We start from the raw sequence: 20391 nt of genomic DNA, 5'->3' as shown, positions 1-20391 counted from the left end.
CAGAACTCTCTCTCTTTCTCTTAGTCCTGTTCCATTCTCTAGTATTCAAGCTTCTGGTATTTGCCCTGCTCTCTTTCACTCACCTCCTTCCTTCTGTTTGCTTCATGTCACCTGGTCTGTTGTTCCATGGCTCCCTGTGTATTCTTCCCAGTTTTTGTATTTCTATGTTTTGTATTATTTTTTGATTTCTTTCTTAAAGTCTCTTTCTCAAAATCCGGAGTTCATCTCTCAAAATTAAATATCTGTGTCAATGAACATGTCAGTGCCTCAGAGTCACAAATCTTTGTTATACAGTCAAATGTATTAGTCTGACTTTTCTGACTTTTGGTATGGTTTATTTTGTACCTTTTGTGACAATATAGCAGAGGCACTTTGGAATGTTTTGTTGTAAACTACTGCTAAAGTTTAGATGACAAGGCTTGTAAATTGTAATTGTGAGAAATCTGTTACTAGAGACAGGACTAGATTCACATTCACACTTTTACTTTGATTTGTTGACAGGTCTTGCTACCGTGATTCAGAAAGGAAACGACGGCACTGCAAAGAGCAGGGGGAAAAAAAAGATGAGGTAGAACTGGGAACATAAGACAATCTCCTTAAGGAAAAGTCTGTGTGATGTGAAGACACCTGAAGTCACAACCTTAAACTTCACTTGATTTATGTTTGATTCTTTTTTTTTTCTCCCAGATATGTTATGGTCATAATATAAGTTCCATCTAAACGATTTGGCTTTACTTTCTATAAAATCTGGATCATCCCAGTTCAATCCTGATTTATCATGAGGGCAAAAACTTCATCACACGGACAGGTTAGCTTGGACAGCTATTTTCCCTTAATGAACATAAACATCATTTGAAAATTGCTTTTGGTATTTATCTTGGCTGTCTTTGAGCAGTTTTAGACATTATTTGATGGTCTGAAATATTTAAGTGGGACAAAAAAGCAAAAATGGACCCAGGAAGAGGAAAATATTTTTTCGCACCACTCTATGAAATTCTGTGACCTACCTGAGTCATTGTTTCTAATTCTTTTTAGGATGTTATTGTGCTCCAGAGATTTTCATTTTTTGTGGATACGTATTGCCATTTAAATCTTTGTTTGATGTCATTGGACTTTCATGATTTATTTATTTTTTTCCTTTGGTTCACCACGAGACGTTTTATTTTGTTTGGGTGAAACTGATCTATGATCTCCTTCAAAAGAGAAATAGACTCTCAAAATGTTTCACTTGTAGTTCTGGAAATTCAAATAAAATATCAAATTTCATAGAGAGAGAGAGAGCGCGCGCGCATCTCCAATTGTGTAGTATCCAACATTGACCACTAGAGTTCATCATTGAGAAGAGAATAGTTTGTCTGGAAAATATTTGTTTTCTTTTTTTCTCTTACTCTCTGCTTCTCTGTTTTAAAGCCACAGAGGAAGGCTGCCATAGATTAACCTCCAGTATATAACTTTCCTAGCTATATGCCAAATAAAACAGCGTGAGAAATTAAAGAATATATATCATACGTACCAAGGACATATGAAGCAAGAGGGAATAAATTTAGATTATAACAAACATAAATTGGGCACATATTCATAATAAGTCATCATAATTTAGATGATGACTTCATTGGTTCCTTTATAATAAAAGTGTAAAGCATAAATAACCTTCATTGCATCCTTCAGAACACGGTCTCCTTTAACCCTCTTCTAACCAACCAGTCGCCACCGACAGGATTCGGTTTGGGTTCTTCTCATTACCGTAATTCATGTATGATACATTACGGTAGCCACCAGGGAAATTTGTGATATGAGCTTGACCAATCACAAGAAAGATTCTCCGTTGTCCCATATTTGTGAAGCATCAAATGTGTCTCAAAAACACTCGTGCACTCGTAACTGGATCTGTGTGTAAATGCAGTTTTGTGTGTCTGTACCAGGTGACTTGTGTGTACTTTTTCAACATTTATGGGCGTTGGAGAAGGTTTATTTCATTTTTAAGGTTTACAAATCCAGTATTGCACACGCACATGCACATATTTTTACACACTCACAAATCTTTTTATGTACGCACAGACATTTTAACACTATTTTCACTCCATACATTATGAGGATCATTACTGAAGTTTAAATTTATTTGTTTTTAAAAGTTTTTCTCTGCTCTTTGAGAGAACCAGTCCAGTTTCTAGCAACATATCATCTCATAAAAATGCTCAACAAGTTATTTGTGTTTGCCAACAGCCACAATGATGATATGAGCAGCTGTGATGAGAGCTGTATTTATGTGTGGTAGCATTTTAAATCCATGAAGCTGTTTTCCATTATACACATTGTAAGTGTAAGCTACAGAAACAACAACAAAAGCATTAATAACAAGATGAGTATCAACAACCTGCCATCTACTACCTCCTTCTCTACTACCTGCTATGTGACACATGATAAACAATTGCAGTGTAAATTTACTGAAGTTCTGTTTATTAACTGTTTATACATATGGTCACATTGACAGTAACTGCGTCTCCTAAAGTACAGCAGTGACTGAATGTAATTTATTTTTCGCTCAAGTGCAGCAAGAAGGTGGTTGTTTAACCTTAAGGTCATATGTTGTGAATTAACACACAGCATGCAGCTTTACAGCACAGGCACATTATCATTATTATTATCATAGAAGCAGCAACACAATAACAATTGAAATATCTGCAAAACACAAATCAGTATTAACTCCATTATGATAGCTAACTGCCACTTATGCACAACTTCATATAAAAATAGAAACAGTGAAATAAACTTATAAGTCAATAAAATACACACATGGTTTACAGAAACATAATTGCGTGCATAACAACATTAAACTTATGGTTATAATGCACATATGGTCAGTCATTCGACTGTTTTGTTGTCTGAGCAGAGACTGTTAACCTGCACACCTGTGTTACCTGTTGTATTTTAAGTACAATGTGAGTGATAATGTAATTTTGGATATTTTAGTTGTTTAGTTTGGAACAACTTAAAAATTTGAATTGACTTTCTGTAGAATTTAGTCAAAGAGGTCTGAATTATTTTAGACAAAAATGAATGATTTGAGTAAGAGTGACTTAAATTTGTCATGTTAAACACACTTAATGAATTAAGTTATAAAAACTTAGTAAACTAAGATGGATAAACTTAATGAACTGAGTTAGGAGATCATAGTATAATGAGTTGGTCAGATGTAGGAAACAGATCTGGTTTTGAACTCAATTATTTCAAGTAAAGTCAAAGTAAAATGTTCCTTTAAGTTAATTTAGTTAATCCAAGTTAGATTTGTGACTTTTAAGTTAATTGAACACAAAAAAGTAAGTTGTCATCACTAAACCAAATGAATTAAGTCACATAAGTCCACAAAATGAGCTACAGCCAAAAACATGTTTTACAGTGTGATATGATACACACAGTACTACTTTTGCTATCTCATTTACGCGCTGCTTTCACAATAAAAGCGCACATCCGGTTCATGTTTGATCTACTGGAAGAAGACTTCCAGCGGCTTCATGTTTAGAATTTATATTTATGCAGTTGCAAAAATAAATAATGTATCAGAAATAATTGGGGACATTAAGCAATGCTGAAAAACTCTCCATTTCCAGCGACTTCTCTCACTTCTCGGTGAAAGAGGGTCACCTCACAACCAGCAAATGTCAAAGACATCTGATGTTTAATTCCAAAATAAAAGCCTATTAAAATAAGACGGTTTTATCACTCTCCCCCTCGCCCCCCAAGTAGCCGTGCTTTTATTTTGAAATTAAAAATTAGTTTTTTTAGCAATGTGTATGTTAACTTTTGTAAAACTAAAATTCTAAACGTGTTATTAAAAGGGTTTAATTTTGAAATACACATCACCTCCGAGGGCCATTTACTGGGTGTCTTCTAGAAGTGTATTTCAGTCAACCTGAAGCGAGATAAGTCACTGGTAAAACATCGTTTAACGTCACCATTTTTATTGAGGTTTCATATGGTTTACAGTATTTTTTTCACACAATATATTTGAATTTATTTTCAGATACATAATTTCCTTTTGCAACTGCATAAATATAATGTTTAAACGTGAAGCCGCAGGAAATCTACTTGCAGTAAATCAAACTTGAACCGGATGTGAGCTTTTACTCTGAAAGAATCTCCTAAATTAGGGTGGCGTAACATTTTGTGCCGTGGCGCACGTGAAAATCGAGTGCGGGCTGGCTTTACTGGCATTTACGAAGAGGCGGCTAGCTTTACCGCAGTTAGCTGGCTATGTGTTTGATTCCTCTGCTCGGGAGTGAAATTAATATGTACCAATGTTCTAAATGACTGGAAATCAACCGAAAGCGTTTTATACATTTTTTTGACATGGCATCCCTTCAAAAAAATAAAAAATAAAATAAAATAAAAATCTAACTTGGAAAGGTTGAGATTTGAACTCCTGCTAAAATGTTACATTTAAAACATTACTTGGTATTTGAGCATGTTTTGCTTAAATACAGACTAAACCCAACATTTGAAAACTGAGATGATGAACACAGAGAATCGGGGTTCAATACAACATTTTATTTAAGCATTTTTGATATCACATATAATACATTGAATTAAATGCTTTCTAAGAAAATTATTGAAGTTACAAAATTTTTCTGAAGACAGTCTTTTGAAAAAAGTTGAAAAAGATATATGCAAGTAGTATTGAGTATTGGAGTACATAGTGTCTGACACCTTAGCACATCTGTGCAAAGTCATAGGATATTAGGAGGAATATTAAATATGTTTGACTTACCTGACAAAAAACAAGTAATATGTGCTTTTTCTGACATATTTGATACAGTAAAAAAAACCCAACAACTTTAAAATAAGTTAAAAAAAGAAAATAAATTCAGTTCCTCTCTGCTAGCAGAAGAGCTGGAGCTTCAGTGACCTTGTTCTTTCTTAGAGTTCATAATCCAGTCGTAGATGATAAGAGACATGCAGTCAAACATGACAACAAATCCTAATATCAGGAACATCATAGCCTGGTGGAAGAAATCATTTCACAGTTAATTTGAAGTTGTTACACAATATCTTGCATTGAATTTACTAAAAAAACGAAAAGCAGTTTGTGAAATGTTTAATAATGTCTTACTCCAATCTTCTGCATGGATTTCATTGACTCCTTCTTAACCAGTCTGAGATAGAAAGCTGAGGGCAGGATGAAGATCAGCATCGCAGAGGCAGAGACACCTGGAAGGAGGAAAAAATGAGCCGTTCTCAAAAGGTCAATAATACTTTGTTAGAAAGTTGATGATACATATTAACATGTACAGTTATTTACCAATAAAGCCAAAAATATCTCTGATGCTGGGGACAAAGATGACCAGAATGTTGGTTCCTGCTAGCAGGGTCAGGGTGATGATAGTGTGACGGATCCAGCTGAAGTCTTTTCCTGGGAACAGCAGGTGGCCGACTGAGGTACGAATCTGTTCAGAACCAGACAAAGATTAGCTCAATGGACTTCATAGTCTTAGTGACTGACTGGATCATTAACGGTAGACCCTGAATACTTACAGGGAAGAGCAGCACAGGAACTGTGAGTGTGACAGCGGCCAGCACAGCCAGGCGAACAACCAGCAGGAGAATATCATCCCTGTAGTAGTCTGAGTAGGTGTGGAGCAGCTCAGGTCCCACATGGACTGAACAGAAATATGACAGAGATCACTTTAGTTACTTACTTCTTATGGCTAAGAACAGTTTGATTTAACGCCAACTCAGCTGCAATTATATGTAATTATTAAACATTAACATGGTAACACATAAAACCAGGGTGTGTAGCATACCTAAAACAATACCCTCGATGTTTTCTACATGGAAAATGTAATTTCTGTTTCATCCAGAGAAGGAAACAGAGTCATAGTGAACACAACTCTCTGAAGCTGTAGTACTGTTGCCCACCCATTACCCCACTGAGACANAATTTAAAGTTGATTGATTTGTAAGAATGTGTTCTTTCCATTATTATGCCATTATGGTTATATTACTTGAAAATTGTTTCAAAACAACAATATTATCATTTATTGCAATAAGTTCAGGGACAATTTGTTGTTCAGCAAAAATTGTTATTGTGACACATTTGGCTGTGTGTTTGGTTCCTCTGCTCAGGAGTGACATGAATGTGGACCAAAGTTCTAAATGACTGGAAATAAACTGAAAGTGTTTTATAAAGTTCCTAGAGATCAAAAATAAAAAATAAAACTTGGAAAGTTTGAGATCGGAACTCCTGCTAAAATATTGACATTTAGAACATTATTTGGTAATCCGGCGTGTTTTCCTCATTAGGGACTAAACCCAACATTTGAAAACAGAGAACAACATCAGACATGATGAACACAGAGATCAAGGTTCAATACAACATTTTATTTAATGTTTTTTTTTACATTGAATATAATACATCAAATCAAACGCTTAGTAAGAAAATGATCGATCTGACGTTCCAAAATATTTCTTTTTACAGTGTTTTCAAAAAAGTTGAATAAAAAAGATATGCATATTTTTTATATACAAGTATTATTTCATAAACTGCAGCATTTAGTGTCTTGTCAGTTTAGCACCTCTGTGGAAAGTCACAGGACATTAGGAGGAATATTAAATAGGTTTGACTTACATGAAAAAATACAAATAATATGTGCTTTTTAGGACATATTTAGTACTGTAAAAAAACAACAACTTTAAAATAAAAGTTAAAAAAAGAAAATAAATTCAGTTCCTCTTTAGTAACAAAAGAGCTGGAGCTTCAGTGACCTTCGTCTTTCATAGCGTTCACGATCCAGTCGTAGATGATGAGAGTCATACAGCCAATCATGACAACAAATCCTAATATCAGGAACATCATAGCCTGGTGGACGAAATAATTTCAGTTAATACTGCATAGTTTCAGTTTGTGAATAACTTCATAGAACCATTCATAAAGCTTTCCTTTTACTACAACTTAAAATGTTTTTGGCATCAGATGTGTAGAATAAGAGGCATAAATGTTTAATAATGTCTTACCCTAATCTTCTGCATAGATTTCATTGACTCCTTCTTAACCAGTTTGATATAGAAAGCTGAGGGCAGGATGAAGATCAGCATTGCAGCAGCAGAGGCACCTGGGAGGAGAAATGAATCCATTGAGCCATTAATCACAAAAGGTCAATAATACATTGTTAGAAAGTTGATGATACATATTAACATGTACAGTTATTTACCAATAATGCCAAAAATATCTCTGATGCTGGGGACCAAGATGACCAGAATGTTGGTTCCTGCTAGCAGGGTCAGGGTGATGATAATGTGACGGATCCAGCTGAAGTCTTTTCCTGGGAACAGCAGGTGGCCGACTGAGGTACGAATCTGTTCAGAACCAGACAAAGATTAGCTCAATGGACTTCATAGTCTTAGTGACTGTCTGGATCATTAACAGTAGACCCTCAATACTTACAGGGAAGAGCAGCACAGGAACTGAGAGTGTGACAGCGGCCAGCACAGCCAGGCGAACAACCAGCAGGAGAATATCGTACTTGTAGTAGTTTGAGTAGGTGTGGAGCAGCTCAGGTCCCACATGGACTGAACAGAAATATGACAGAGATCACTCCAGTTACTTACTTCTTATGGCTAAGAACAGTTTGATTTAACGCCAACTCAGCTGCAATTATATGTAATTATTAAACATTAACATGGTAACACATAAAACCAGGGTGTGTAGCATACCTAAAACAATACCCTCGATGTTTTCTACATGGAAAATGTAATTTCTGTTTCATCCAGAGAAGGAAACAGAGTCATAGTGAACACAACTCTCTGAAGCTGTAGTACTGTTGCCCACCCATTACCCCACTGAGACAGTGCCGTACCTACAACCAGATTAAAAGCCAACCTAAAAGAAGCAAATCCAGCTTAACTGATTTGACACCTTCTAAATATTTACATTTTTACGTCCTTCAAGGCACTGATTGAAGATCAAAGTACTGAGGAGAAGTAGGAATTATCATTAACCTCTTCTAGACACAAACCATCCTGGCTTCAAACCCGGACCAGGGTTGTTGCAGTAGCACTTTAAGTGCGGTCCCTCCTCCATCCCTGGAACCTCGAGAGTTGTGGTTCCAAACAGGGCTGGATTGAAATCAGCCAGCATAAAAAAATTTCCATCATAATCCATTCTTACCCTGAAGTTTTTAAACAATAATAATGGCGTATTCAATTATATTTTCTTTTCTTTTGGTTTATATTTTATTCAACAAACTGAATGGAGAATTCACATTGTGTCATCACACAAACAAATAAATATATGTACATTTTTCTCTGTAGTGGAAAAATCGTACACTGACTGTGGTCCCGATAATTGTACATAAGCAATAAAATTAAATGATTGAACTTAAACTATGAGCTAAATCTGTGGTAGCCTGCCTTCTGCTCTTTCCCTTCACACCTGCAATCCATATTTTATATGGATATAGAAACCCGGCCACCAGGCGTTCGCCAACATGCCCTACCTCCAGGCCTGGCTCCAGGGTGGGGCCACAGTGACCCCTGTCTGGGCGAGGGAACACTAAATCCAACATTATTTCTCATCATAAGGGGTCTTCAGGCTGTGCTTAGTCTGGTTCCTCATCTAGGACCCGTCTGCCTTGGGTGACCCTACCAGGGGCATCAAGCCCCAGACAGCACAGCTCCTAGGATCACTGGGACACTCAAACCCCTCCATCACCATAAGGTGGCAGCTCATGGACAGGTGAATAACCACCAACTTGATTTCCTGTTTGTTAGAATAAATACAATCAACCTGAATGTGTCTGTCATGACATCAACCTACTGGACCTGAGACAAACACAGAACGGTTACATATCTATCTGCTCGTCACACTCCTTGCTGGATCCTCCTGTTAAATCCTGTTATTTAACAGGATTTAAATAATCCTGTAATTCCTGTGGTTTTTTTGTTCAGCTCTTCTTCATTAAATCTTTAAAATCTCTTCAATGTCTCAACATGCTGCATTTAGGTCCAACACCAACACGCATCTTGACAACATCTCAATACTGCTAACAATCTAAAGCTACCATGTTGTAGTTTGTAAATCTTATTATATATCTTACTGTTGAAGGTGAGGTATCCGAAGAGGGCGGTCAGCAGGTACATGATGAACATGGCCAGGAAGGAAACGTTGGCCACATTCTGCATCTTTCGGCGTGAGCGGCTGTTCAGGGAAGGAGAGTTTAATTTACCAGACCAAACTTTAAGAAATATAACATTGGTTTAGTTTAAACCTTATAGAAAGTTTGAGTTAAATCCATGCAGCAGCACTTACTCTTTGAGCTCCTCATACATGGGTAGGATAATAGAATGGCACATGAAGGCAAAAGTGAGGATGGGTACAGCATAGACAGTCTGGAGAGATGGAAAAATACAAAGATTAGAAGTTATTCTACCAGTATTATTGAAAATATTCAAACCTGTTTAATCTGCAAGAGATTTATTTACCTGTGAGTTAAAGACAAAGTATTTAGGCTTGCAAGTGTCATCATCTGTAGTGGTGTTGTCGCTGTGGGGGGTGATGTTGAACATATGCATGGTTTCATTTCCAGTGTCAGGAACAGGTAGAGGGCATGGGATCTGGAACTTCTTTATGATCACCTGCATAAAAGGAAATGTGTGTTTGGACTGCGCTATATTTTTCACAATATTCAAAAAACTAAATAAGCAGTGATTTGAAAACTTTAATGAAACCACTGACTAAATCTAACTTTCAGGAGAAATCAAACTGTACTCACCACAATCAGAAAGAACACCATGCAGAGCAGAGAGAGACCACTGGTGTAACCAAGGTAACCTAGTGAGGAAAGATGAAAAATGACTTTTGTCCGAAAGCTGGTGCTTCAACTTTTATTATTACTTAGGAAATACATCCTTACCTAAGTTCCTGAGTAATGAAAGAGGCAGGATGACAATAATCGAGACCAGAATCACGAGGTAATCTCCATTGATGTACCATTCACTGAAACACATACAAATACATCTTTAAATTGATAGAATAATATTTGTTACACAATCTGTTGAAAAAACATAATTAATTAGTTTGAACAGTCAAAATGAAAGGTTTTGGTAACTTTATTTGAAGGGGTTTGCATAAGACTGACATGACACTGTCATATACATAAGATAACATGTGTCATGAACATAAAAAAGTCTTTATGAATATTTATGACAGTTGTCATGAAGTGTCATTCAGTAAATAATGACACTTTTAATGCAAATTTGCTCTAAAAGTTGCATTAAAAGTCCATTAAAAGTGGCAACTTTGCATTAAATTATCATAATTTACAAAATCATNCATTATACACATTGTAAGTGTAAGCTACAGAAACAGCAACAAAAGTATTAATAACAAGATGAGTATCATCAACCTGCCGTCTACTACCTCCTTCTCTACTACCTGCTATGTGACACATGATAAACAATTGCAGTGTAAATTTACTGAAGTTCTGTTTATTAACTGTTTATACATATGGTCACATTGACAGTAACTGCGTCTCCTAAAGTACAGCAGTGACTGAATGTAATTTATTTTTCGCTCAAGTGCAGCAAGAAGGTGGTTGTTTAACCTTAAGGTCATATGTTGTGAATTAACACACAGCATGCAGCTTTACAGCACAGGCACATTATCATTATTATTATCATAGAAGCAGCAACACAATAACAATTGAAATATCTGCAAAACACAAATCAGTATTAACTCCATTATGATAGCTAACTGCCACTTATGCACAACTTCATATAAAAATAGAAACAGTGAAATAAACTTATAAGTCAATAAAATACACACATGGTTTACAGAAACATAATTGCGTGCATAACAACATTAAACTTATGGTTATAATGCACATATGGTCAGTCATTCGACTGTTTTGTTGTCTGAGCAGAGACTGTTAACCTGCACACCTGTGTTACCTGTTGTATTTTAAGTACAATGTGAGTGATAATGTAATTTTGGATATTTTAGTTGTTTAGTTTGGAACAACTTAAAAATTTGAATTGACTTTCTGTAGAATTTAGTCAAAGAGGTCTGAATTATTTTAGACAAAAATGAATGATTTGAGTAAGAGTGACTTAAATTTGTCATGTTAAACACACTTAATGAATTAAGTTATAAAAACTTAGTAAACTAAGATGGATAAACTTAATGAACTGAGTTAGGAGATCATAGTATAATGAGTTGGTCAGATGTAGGAAACAGATCTGGTTTTGAACTCAATTATTTCAAGTAAAGTCAAAGTAAAATGTTCCTTTAAGTTAATTTAGTTAATCCAAGTTAGATTTGTGACTTTTAAGTTAATTGAACACAAAAAAGTAAGTTGTCATCACTAAACCAAATGAATTAAGTCACATAAGTCCACAAAATGAGCTACAGCCAAAAACATGTTTTACAGTGTGATATGATACACACAGTACTACTTTTGCTATCTCATTTACGCGCTGCTTTCACAATAAAAGCGCACATCCGGTTCATGTTTGATCTACTGGAAGAAGACTTCCAGCGGCTTCATGTTTAGAATTTATATTTATGCAGTTGCAAAAATAAATAATGTATCAGAAATAATTGGGGACATTAAGCAATGCTGAAAAACTCTCCATTTCCAGCGACTTCTCTCACTTCTCGGTGAAAGAGGGTCACCTCACAACCAGCAAATGTCAAAGACATCTGATGTTTAATTCCAAAATAAAAGCCTATTAAAATAAGACGGTTTTATCACTCTCCCCCTCGCCCCCCAAGTAGCCGTGCTTTTATTTTGAAATTAAAAATTAGTTTTTTTAGCAATGTGTATGTTAACTTTTGTAAAACTAAAATTCTAAACGTGTTATTAAAAGGGTTTAATTTTGAAATACACATCACCTCCGAGGGCCATTTACTGGGTGTCTTCTAGAAGTGTATTTCAGTCAACCTGAAGCGAGATAAGTCACTGGTAAAACATCGTTTAACGTCACCATTTTTATTGAGGTTTCATATGGTTTACAGTATTTTTTTCACACAATATATTTGAATTTATTTTCAGATACATAATTTCCTTTTGCAACTGCATAAATATAATGTTTAAACGTGAAGCCGCAGGAAATCTACTTGCAGTAAATCAAACTTGAACCGGATGTGAGCTTTTACTCTGAAAGAATCTCCTAAATTAGGGTGGCGTAACATTTTGTGCCGTGGCGCACGTGAAAATCGAGTGCGGGCTGGCTTTACTGGCATTTACGAAGAGGCGGCTAGCTTTACCGCAGTTAGCTGGCTATGTGTTTGATTCCTCTGCTCGGGAGTGAAATTAATATGTACCAATGTTCTAAATGACTGGAAATCAACCGAAAGCGTTTTATACATTTTTTTGACATGGCATCCCTTCAAAAAAATAAAAAATAAAATAAAATAAAAATCTAACTTGGAAAGGTTGAGATTTGAACTCCTGCTAAAATGTTACATTTAAAACATTACTTGGTATTTGAGCATGTTTTGCTTAAATACAGACTAAACCCAACATTTGAAAACTGAGATGATGAACACAGAGAATCGGGGTTCAATACAACATTTTATTTAAGCATTTTTGATATCACATATAATACATTGAATTAAATGCTTTCTAAGAAAATTATTGAAGTTACAAAATTTTTCTGAAGACAGTCTTTTGAAAAAAGTTGAAAAAGATATATGCAAGTAGTATTGAGTATTGGAGTACATAGTGTCTGACACCTTAGCACATCTGTGCAAAGTCATAGGATATTAGGAGGAATATTAAATATGTTTGACTTACCTGACAAAAAACAAGTAATATGTGCTTTTTCTGACATATTTGATACAGTAAAAAAAACCCAACAACTTTAAAATAAGTTAAAAAAAGAAAATAAATTCAGTTCCTCTCTGCTAGCAGAAGAGCTGGAGCTTCAGTGACCTTGTTCTTTCTTAGAGTTCATAATCCAGTCGTAGATGATAAGAGACATGCAGTCAAACATGACAACAAATCCTAATATCAGGAACATCATAGCCTGGTGGAAGAAATCATTTCACAGTTAATTTGAAGTTGTTACACAATATCTTGCATTGAATTTACTAAAAAAACGAAAAGCAGTTTGTGAAATGTTTAATAATGTCTTACTCCAATCTTCTGCATGGATTTCATTGACTCCTTCTTAACCAGTCTGAGATAGAAAGCTGAGGGCAGGATGAAGATCAGCATCGCAGAGGCAGAGACACCTGGAAGGAGGAAAAAATGAGCCGTTCTCAAAAGGTCAATAATACTTTGTTAGAAAGTTGATGATACATATTAACATGTACAGTTATTTACCAATAAAGCCAAAAATATCTCTGATGCTGGGGACAAAGATGACCAGAATGTTGGTTCCTGCTAGCAGGGTCAGGGTGATGATAATGTGACGGATCCAGCTGAAGTCTTTTCCTGGGAACAGCAGGTGGCCGACTGAGGTACGAATCTGTTCAGAACCAGACAAAGATTAGCTCAATGGACTTCATAGTCTTAGTGACTGACTGGATCATTAACAGTAGACCCTGAATACTTACAGGGAAGAGCAGCACAGGAACTGTGAGTGTGACAGCGGCCAGCACAGCCAGGCGAACAACCAGCAGGAGAATATCGTACTTGTAGTAGTTTGAGTAGGTGTGGAGCAGCTCAGGTCCCACATGGACTGAACAGAAATATGACAGAGATCACTTTAGTTACTTACTTCTTATGGCTAAGAACAGTTTGATTTAACGCCAACTCAGCTGCAATTATATGTAATTATTAAACATTAACATGGTAACACATAAAACCAGGGTGTGTAGCATACCTAAAACAATACCCTCGATGTTTTCTACATGGAAAATGTAATTTCTGTTTCATCCAGAGAAGGAAACAGAGTCATAGTGAACACAACTCTCTGAAGCTGTAGTACTGTTGCCCACCCATTACCCCACTGAGACAATGCCGTACCTACAACCAGATTAAAAGCCAACCTAAAAAAGCCAAATCGTTCCTCAAAGTACTGATTGATGAGGAGAAGATGGAATTATCATTAGCCTCTTCTGGACACAAACCAGCCCAGCTTCAGACCCATTGTTGCATTAGCACTTCAAGCACGGTCCCACCTCGATCCCTGGAAACTTGAGAGTTGTGGTTCCAAACTGGCAGGCCAAGCAGGGCTGGATTGAAGTCAGCCAGCATAAAAAAATGTCCATTAAAAAACATTCTTACCCTTAAGTTTTTAAACGATAATAATGGTAGATAATTGCTCTTCATTAAATCTTCAAAATTTACTCAAAGTCTCAACCTGCTGCATTTGGGTCCAACAACAACACACAAATTGACAATATCTCAATATTGCTAACGATCTAAAGCTACCACACTGTAGTTTTTAAATCTTGCCCAACTTACTGTTGAAGGTGAGGTATCCAAAGAGGGCGGCCAGCAGGTACATGATGAACATGGCCAGGAAGGAAACATTGGCCACATTCTGCATCTTTCGGCGTGAGCGGCTGTTCAGGGAAGGAGAGTTTTATTTAGACACCAGACCAAACTTTAAAGAAATACAGTTTAGTTTGAACATTATAGGACTTTGAGTTAAATCCATGCAGCAGCACTTACTCTTTGAGCTCCTCATACATGGGTAGGATAGTAGGATGGCACATGAAGGCAAAAGTGAGGATGGGTATAGCATAGACAGTCTGGAGAGATGGAAAAATACAAAGATTAGAAGTTATTCTACAAGTGTTGAAAATATTCATATTTAATCTGTGAGAAATTTATTTACCTGTGAGTTAAAGACAAAGTATTTAGGCTTGCAAGTGTCATCATCTGTAGTGGCGTCGCTGTGGGGGGTGATGTTGAACATATGCATGGTTTCATTACCAGAAACAGGCAGAGGGCATGGGATCTGGAACTTCTTTATGATCACCTGCAGGAACATAAAGGGAAATATGTGTTTGGACTGTGGTATATTTTTTTTTTCAATATTCAAAAACCTAAATAAGCAGTGATTTGAAAACTTTAATGAAATGATTGACTAAATCTAACTTTCAGGAGAAATCAAACTGTACTCACCACAATCAGAAAGAACACCATGCAGAGCAGAGAGAGACCACTGGTGTAACCAAGGTAACCTAGTGAGGAAATATGAAAAATGATTTTTGTCCGAAAGCTGGTGCTTCAACTTTTATTGTTACTTAGGAAATACATCCTTACCTAAGTTCCTGAGTAATGAGAGAGGCAGGATGACAATAATCGAGACCAGAATCACGAGGTAATCTCCATTGGTGTACCATTCACTGAAACACATACAAATAAATCTTTAAATTGATAGAATAATATGTTACACAATCTGCTGAGAAAATTTAATTAATTAGTTTGAACAGTCAAAATGAAAAGTTCTGCACTTGTCTTGACTTTTCAGCTTCAGAGGATGTCGGGTCACTCTCCAGATTCAGAGCTGACCACCAATTTTTCACAAAAGGTCGTAAAACTCAACAGTGTGCTCAGGCTAACCTCAAGCTATTAAAGGAAATGTTGCTTTGGGCCCTGTGTGACTGCAAAAGGGATTTGAATGTGTTACAACTTCAGTGGGTCTCTGCCCTTTTTTCCTTGTAGGGTTCTGCAGACAGGTCTCTGCAGGTGAAATGTGTTACCCTGATTGGTGCTCTGCAGCTTTAAAACTGCCATGAATGCAGCAGTCTGGAGGCTTTTCCCTCTCCCTCCTCAGAACCCCGTTTGGTTTGTATCTTATGGTTGAGATTTGTTAGGTTTGTTTTGCATTTGCTCATTTCTGGTCAACTATAGGTTCTGCATTAATCTGTTTTGGTTTCTCATTTCAGGTATCCTTTTTTCAGGTTTATTTTAATAAATTCCATTTTCATTAAGTCATTAAATCCTTGTGTGGTCTCCTTTAATGTTACCCCATCAAACGAGCCTGGTGGATGTAGCAAATGAGGAAATCAATGAAGAAAAGAAGCAGGAGGAGAAGAGGGAGAAGAGATTGGCAGAAAAGTTAGTCAATGAATTCAACTCTTCTGGAACTAGACAATCTTTAATATGTGGCAAACTTAAGCCAACACAGCAATACAATATCATAGGAAAAAATCGTTAAGCAAGCATAAAACAGGCAATTAGCCTTATTTTAAACAACTAATTCAGTCCAGATAATCAAATGGTCTCACTTTGAGTCAATTATTAGTTGGTCAAAGTAACGTCCAAAATTGTATGGAAAAGTGAAAAACTCATGCTCTTCAGGCAGGTATTAGATTAAATAACATCCCAGCTGAGTTCTCAGCAGAACCTACTGGTAACGTTCATTGAAAAACTAAAAAATGCCTCCTTGTCCACAAATAGAGAGGTCTAGTTTCACCAGGGTTCTGGAAATAAATGGCAAAAAGATTTTGTACATCCAGAACTTAAACAGTGTACTAAAGCCATTTTTCTTGAAATCCTCCAGTTACATCAAAGGATTTTAAATGTCCTTTTAATGGCCAGCAGGGTAGAAGGAAAAATGCTCAGAGCTGATGTGTCTGTGTTGGAGGCTGACTCCAAAATAAAGGCTGTGGGATTCAGGTCTTAACAGTGGAGATCAGTTCTTATCTTATCATTTCTGAGTTTTAATGTAGGGGCTGGGGTGGGGGGTCTGCTTAGAAATTGGTCCTGATCAGTTTGTGAAGAAAAATGTCCACTTTTCACATTCTGTTCAGAGAATCAGGGAAACGGTAATATTTTTTTCTGAGGAAAAAAAAAAATCTGAATTTTGATAGTTTTTCAGGGGATCAATAGGCACACCTAAATTGACTAGTGCTATGCATGGAATAAGACAGTCATCCTTATTCATTAGTCATTTGACATTCTCTCCAAGCTGGACAGTTTTTTTTTTTTTTGTGAGACCGTTTCTTATCACATTGGATATAATTTTATTTTTTTGTGTATTTTTGTATTTCTAAGCTACAGAAGACTAATTATTTGGAACCCACCAATATGAAAACTTGAGATGATGTTGATATCTGATATATTGCTGTTATGGCAGAATTTACCAATATTATAACTGAAACAGATGACCAATGTAGCTCCATAGTCCTGTACTGAATCACTTTAACTGTCACATGACCAAGCAGACACCACTTGATTGGTCATGTAAGTGGTAACCATATAGAAAAGTCTATTCTGCTGAGATGACACATCACAGTAATGTCCTGGATGACGCCATCTTTTATTAACAAGAAAAGTTAATCCAGTTCCTTTATAAAGCTGTGTCTGCTGGTAGAGTCAGAAAGCCTGGAAGATAAACGCTACAGTTGAATGATTCCATAGAACTGCATTCCCAATACTCTGGGTGAGTCCAAGTTCATTCAATGTTTTAGACAACTGGATGAAATTGGACTCACATTGCTCATTATCATTGATGGAGGAGTTCGATTGTTCTTCTCTCTCCTCTTTTTCAACTGTTGTGCTTTAGTTGGGTTCAAGTTTGGTCATAAATAACTAATTTTCTGCCAGAAATAAAGCAATTAAAGTTTTTAAGATAAAATCAGAATATAATTAACAGAGCAATTCCAACATGCTGCCACGTTGAGCAGCACAATTGTAGAATGTCACATTCTAGACTAATTTGATTTTGTACTAGAAATTTTAACTCTAAAATAATGAAACCTACAGAGGTATTAAGAGGCAAATGGTGAACAGCAGCCGAGCAATTAATAAGAACCATTTCTGCTGTTTCTTTGTTTAGTTGTTAAAATGACCAAATATTTAACTACTTACCCATCACTTGCTTCAGTAAAGGACTGAATGACAATGGGGAGTTCATATTTGATAATGTAGAGGTAGCTTGACATGGCTGCATGAAAGATAAAAAAGAAGAAAACAAAATAAAATAATAAAAAAACAACACAGAAGTTAGCAACATCCCTAGCATAAATTTACACATTCAGAAAAAAATAGTAATTTCTGATATTTTGAGAGATACAAAAAAGTCACAGAACACTCAGAAATAATAATAATAACAACAACGCAAAAACTATCTAATTCTGCTTGTACTCCCAATTTGGACACAGAGAAGCAATGTTTCAGTTTAAAAACACAGTAGATGAATGTAAGCATCATAGTTACATGCATAGCTGTTATACTTAAAGGTCAGTCTCTCACCTCCAATGTTCTGCATGGTGATGGAGCAGGAAGCAGCCAGTTTTCCTGGGATCCCAAAGGCCTTGTGACCCAGTGACTCGTAAACAAGAGCACCTGGAAAAAGAGGAAAAAACGCAAAGAGTTTTAAATCTTGACATTTAAATGTGAACAAACATAAAAAGTTGCTGGAAAGTCAGAGCTGCTGCTCACCTGCTTCATCAGCTGTCTTCAGCAACAAGTGGACAGAATACAAGGAGAAAATGGCAACGGAAACCAGGAGAATCCTGTAAACACNCAACTTTGCATTAAATTATCATAATTTACAAAATCATGCAAAGTTGGCACTTTTAATGGACTTTTAATGCAACTTTTAGAGCAACTTTGCATTAAAAGTGTCATTATTTACCGAATGACACTTTATGACGAGTGTCAAAAAGTGTCATAAAGACTTCTTTATGTTCATGACAGGTGTTATGTCATGTTTATGACAGTGTCATGTCAGTCTTATGCAAACCCCTTCAAATAAAGTGTTACCAAATTTTTGCACTTGTCTTGACTTTTCAGCTTCAGAGGATGTCGGGTCACTCTCCAGAATCAGAGCTGACCACCAATTTTTCACAAAAGGTTGTAAAACTCTACAGTGTGCTCAGGCTAACCTCAAGCTAGAAAAGGAAATGTTGCTTTGGGCCCTGTGTGACTGCAAAAGGGATTTGAATGAGGAAATCAATGAAGAAGAAAAGAAGAAGCAGGAGGTAGAGAGGGAGAAGAGATTGGCAGAAAAGTTAGTCAATGAATTAAATTCTTCTGGAACCAGACGATCTCTAATATGTGGCACACTTAAACTAACACAGAAATGCAATGTCATAGGAAAAAATCATTAACAAGCCTAAAACAGGAAGGCAATTAACAACAGCCTTATTTTCTGGGGGTTTGGCAACAGTGGCGCAACTACACATTATTCAGGTGGATGCGAAAACATAAATAATGTTGCTGTGCCTGTTGAGCACAGGGATTTTTATGGTTTTATTTAGATATTTTTATTTCTTTTATTGCCTGTATTTTTAACAAATTGTCTTTTCTTATTTTTATTTTCTAGACCACCGGTGGTGCGCTCGGGCCTGGATGCGGCGCCCCTTTTTGGTGTGACTGTGCAGTGATTAATACCAATAGGTGGAGGGAATTACAAGGAGTGAGTGATCTCACGGGTGTTTGTTTTGATTTCTTTGCTTTGGAGCCTACCATCCAGGACCTGGCCGTATCCATCGGTAAGCCTAGTTGGATTTATTTCGTGAATTTTCTTTTTGTTCAGATACAGGTATTTTTATTCTCTGTCATAATAAATTATTATTGTCTTGAAGCCTGTCTCTCGCTTTTTGCAAAACCGGACCTGTGTCCTTTCATTAATTCCTGGGTGAAAACCCCAGGTGGCGTTGTTGGTAACAAACCACATTGTATAGTCCAAAACCACTGAAAGCCACATTATGAATAAAAATGAATTCCAATAGTGATCAAACGTCTTTGTCACCCTGGACATGTCCACTTTTCACGTTCTGTCCGGAGAATCAGGGAGGTTTTCTATGACTGATCGTTTTTCAGGAGACCAATGGACTTTATCACAGGGGTAATGAAACAGCGTTTCATTGGCTAATGCCCATTTCACGTCACAGCGCAGCTTCCATGTGCGTGACCGTCTCACAAACACAAGCCACATGCTAATGTACTTTGTGGACTAGCAGACCGGTCAGGCCTAGGCACACTCAAACATTTGCCAACAACAGAAATCACTGATTTCAAAAGTAACCCTCAAAACCATGAATGCCCGACTTACCCAGCCTTGCAAGAACAACAGGCATCAGTAAACTTGTCCACAGCTATATTTATGCTGAGGGTGTGAGGATTGCTGTTTTCCTCATCGACCGGTGTTATAGATCAACTGGTGGCTAAATTAACTGGTGGTGGCAGCATGGACGTCAATAGACCCTTTTCACAGTGACGTCAGATAATGGCCGCCATAACTCAAAACTGTGTATCTACTTCCGGTGTGATTTTGCCTTGGGAACCAAGCTGAAAAATTCCCGCATTCTCATAATCTTAAGGATATAATAAAAGGTAAGTTTAATAATAACAGCATTTAAGTGTTAGCTGTTATTAATCATTGTAAATTCACCATTCTCTAACTGTGTATAAAATAAACAGCCTCCGAGCGGAGAGTAAACTACCTAGCAGCAGCTTTAGCCCCATTTAGGAAAAAATATACTGTCAG

The 20391-nt window shown here is 36.6% G+C and overlaps 2 protein-coding genes across 5 annotated transcripts in view; both read right to left on the bottom strand.

Annotated features, from left to right (window-relative positions):
* Positions 1-4524: 4524 nt before the first annotated feature.
* LOC107838602 (sodium-coupled neutral amino acid transporter 2-like) lies at positions 4525-5676 on the bottom strand (the record flags this gene model as incomplete). Its single annotated transcript, XM_016681537.1, has 4 exons — positions 4525-4997; positions 5108-5205; positions 5297-5441; positions 5530-5676. Coding segments are annotated over 4 exons (492 nt in total), but the record flags the coding sequence as incomplete, so codon positions are not given.
* A 678-nt stretch (positions 5677-6354) lies between these two features.
* Positions 6355-20391, bottom strand: part of LOC103151505 (sodium-coupled neutral amino acid transporter 2-like) — a 20525-nt gene continuing 6488 nt past the window's right edge. Inside the window, exons 15-24 of one of the 4 annotated variants that reach the window (XM_007571605.2) lie at positions 17766-17841; positions 9906-9988; positions 9765-9823; positions 9475-9627; positions 9302-9381; positions 9090-9190; positions 7439-7563; positions 7206-7350; positions 7009-7106; positions 6355-6853 (exon numbers count right to left, since the gene is read on the bottom strand). In XM_007571605.2, the coding sequence (XP_007571667.1) occupies positions 6752-6853; positions 7009-7106; positions 7206-7350; positions 7439-7563; positions 9090-9190; positions 9302-9381; positions 9475-9627; positions 9765-9823; positions 9906-9988; positions 17766-17841 (1022 nt within the window). In that variant the 3' untranslated portion in view covers positions 6355-6751. Of the gene's footprint in view, positions 6854-7008; positions 7107-7205; positions 7351-7438; positions 7564-9089; positions 9191-9301; positions 9382-9474; positions 9628-9764; positions 9824-9905; positions 9989-12547; positions 13021-13130; positions 13229-13319; positions 13465-13552; positions 13678-14405; positions 14507-14615; positions 14696-14781; positions 14926-15071; positions 15131-15212; positions 15296-17765; positions 17842-20391 lie in introns of those variants that run through there. The other 3 variants (XM_016681534.1, XM_007571607.2, XM_007571606.2) reach the window with 3 other exon arrangements.

This window comes from Poecilia formosa, unplaced genomic scaffold (assembly GCF_000485575.1).
Source record: "Poecilia formosa unplaced genomic scaffold, Poecilia_formosa-5.1.2 Scaffold284, whole genome shotgun sequence".
Classification (NCBI taxonomy): Eukaryota; Metazoa; Chordata; class Actinopteri; order Cyprinodontiformes; family Poeciliidae; genus Poecilia; species Poecilia formosa.
This window is presented reverse-complemented; position numbering and strand designations above follow the sequence as displayed.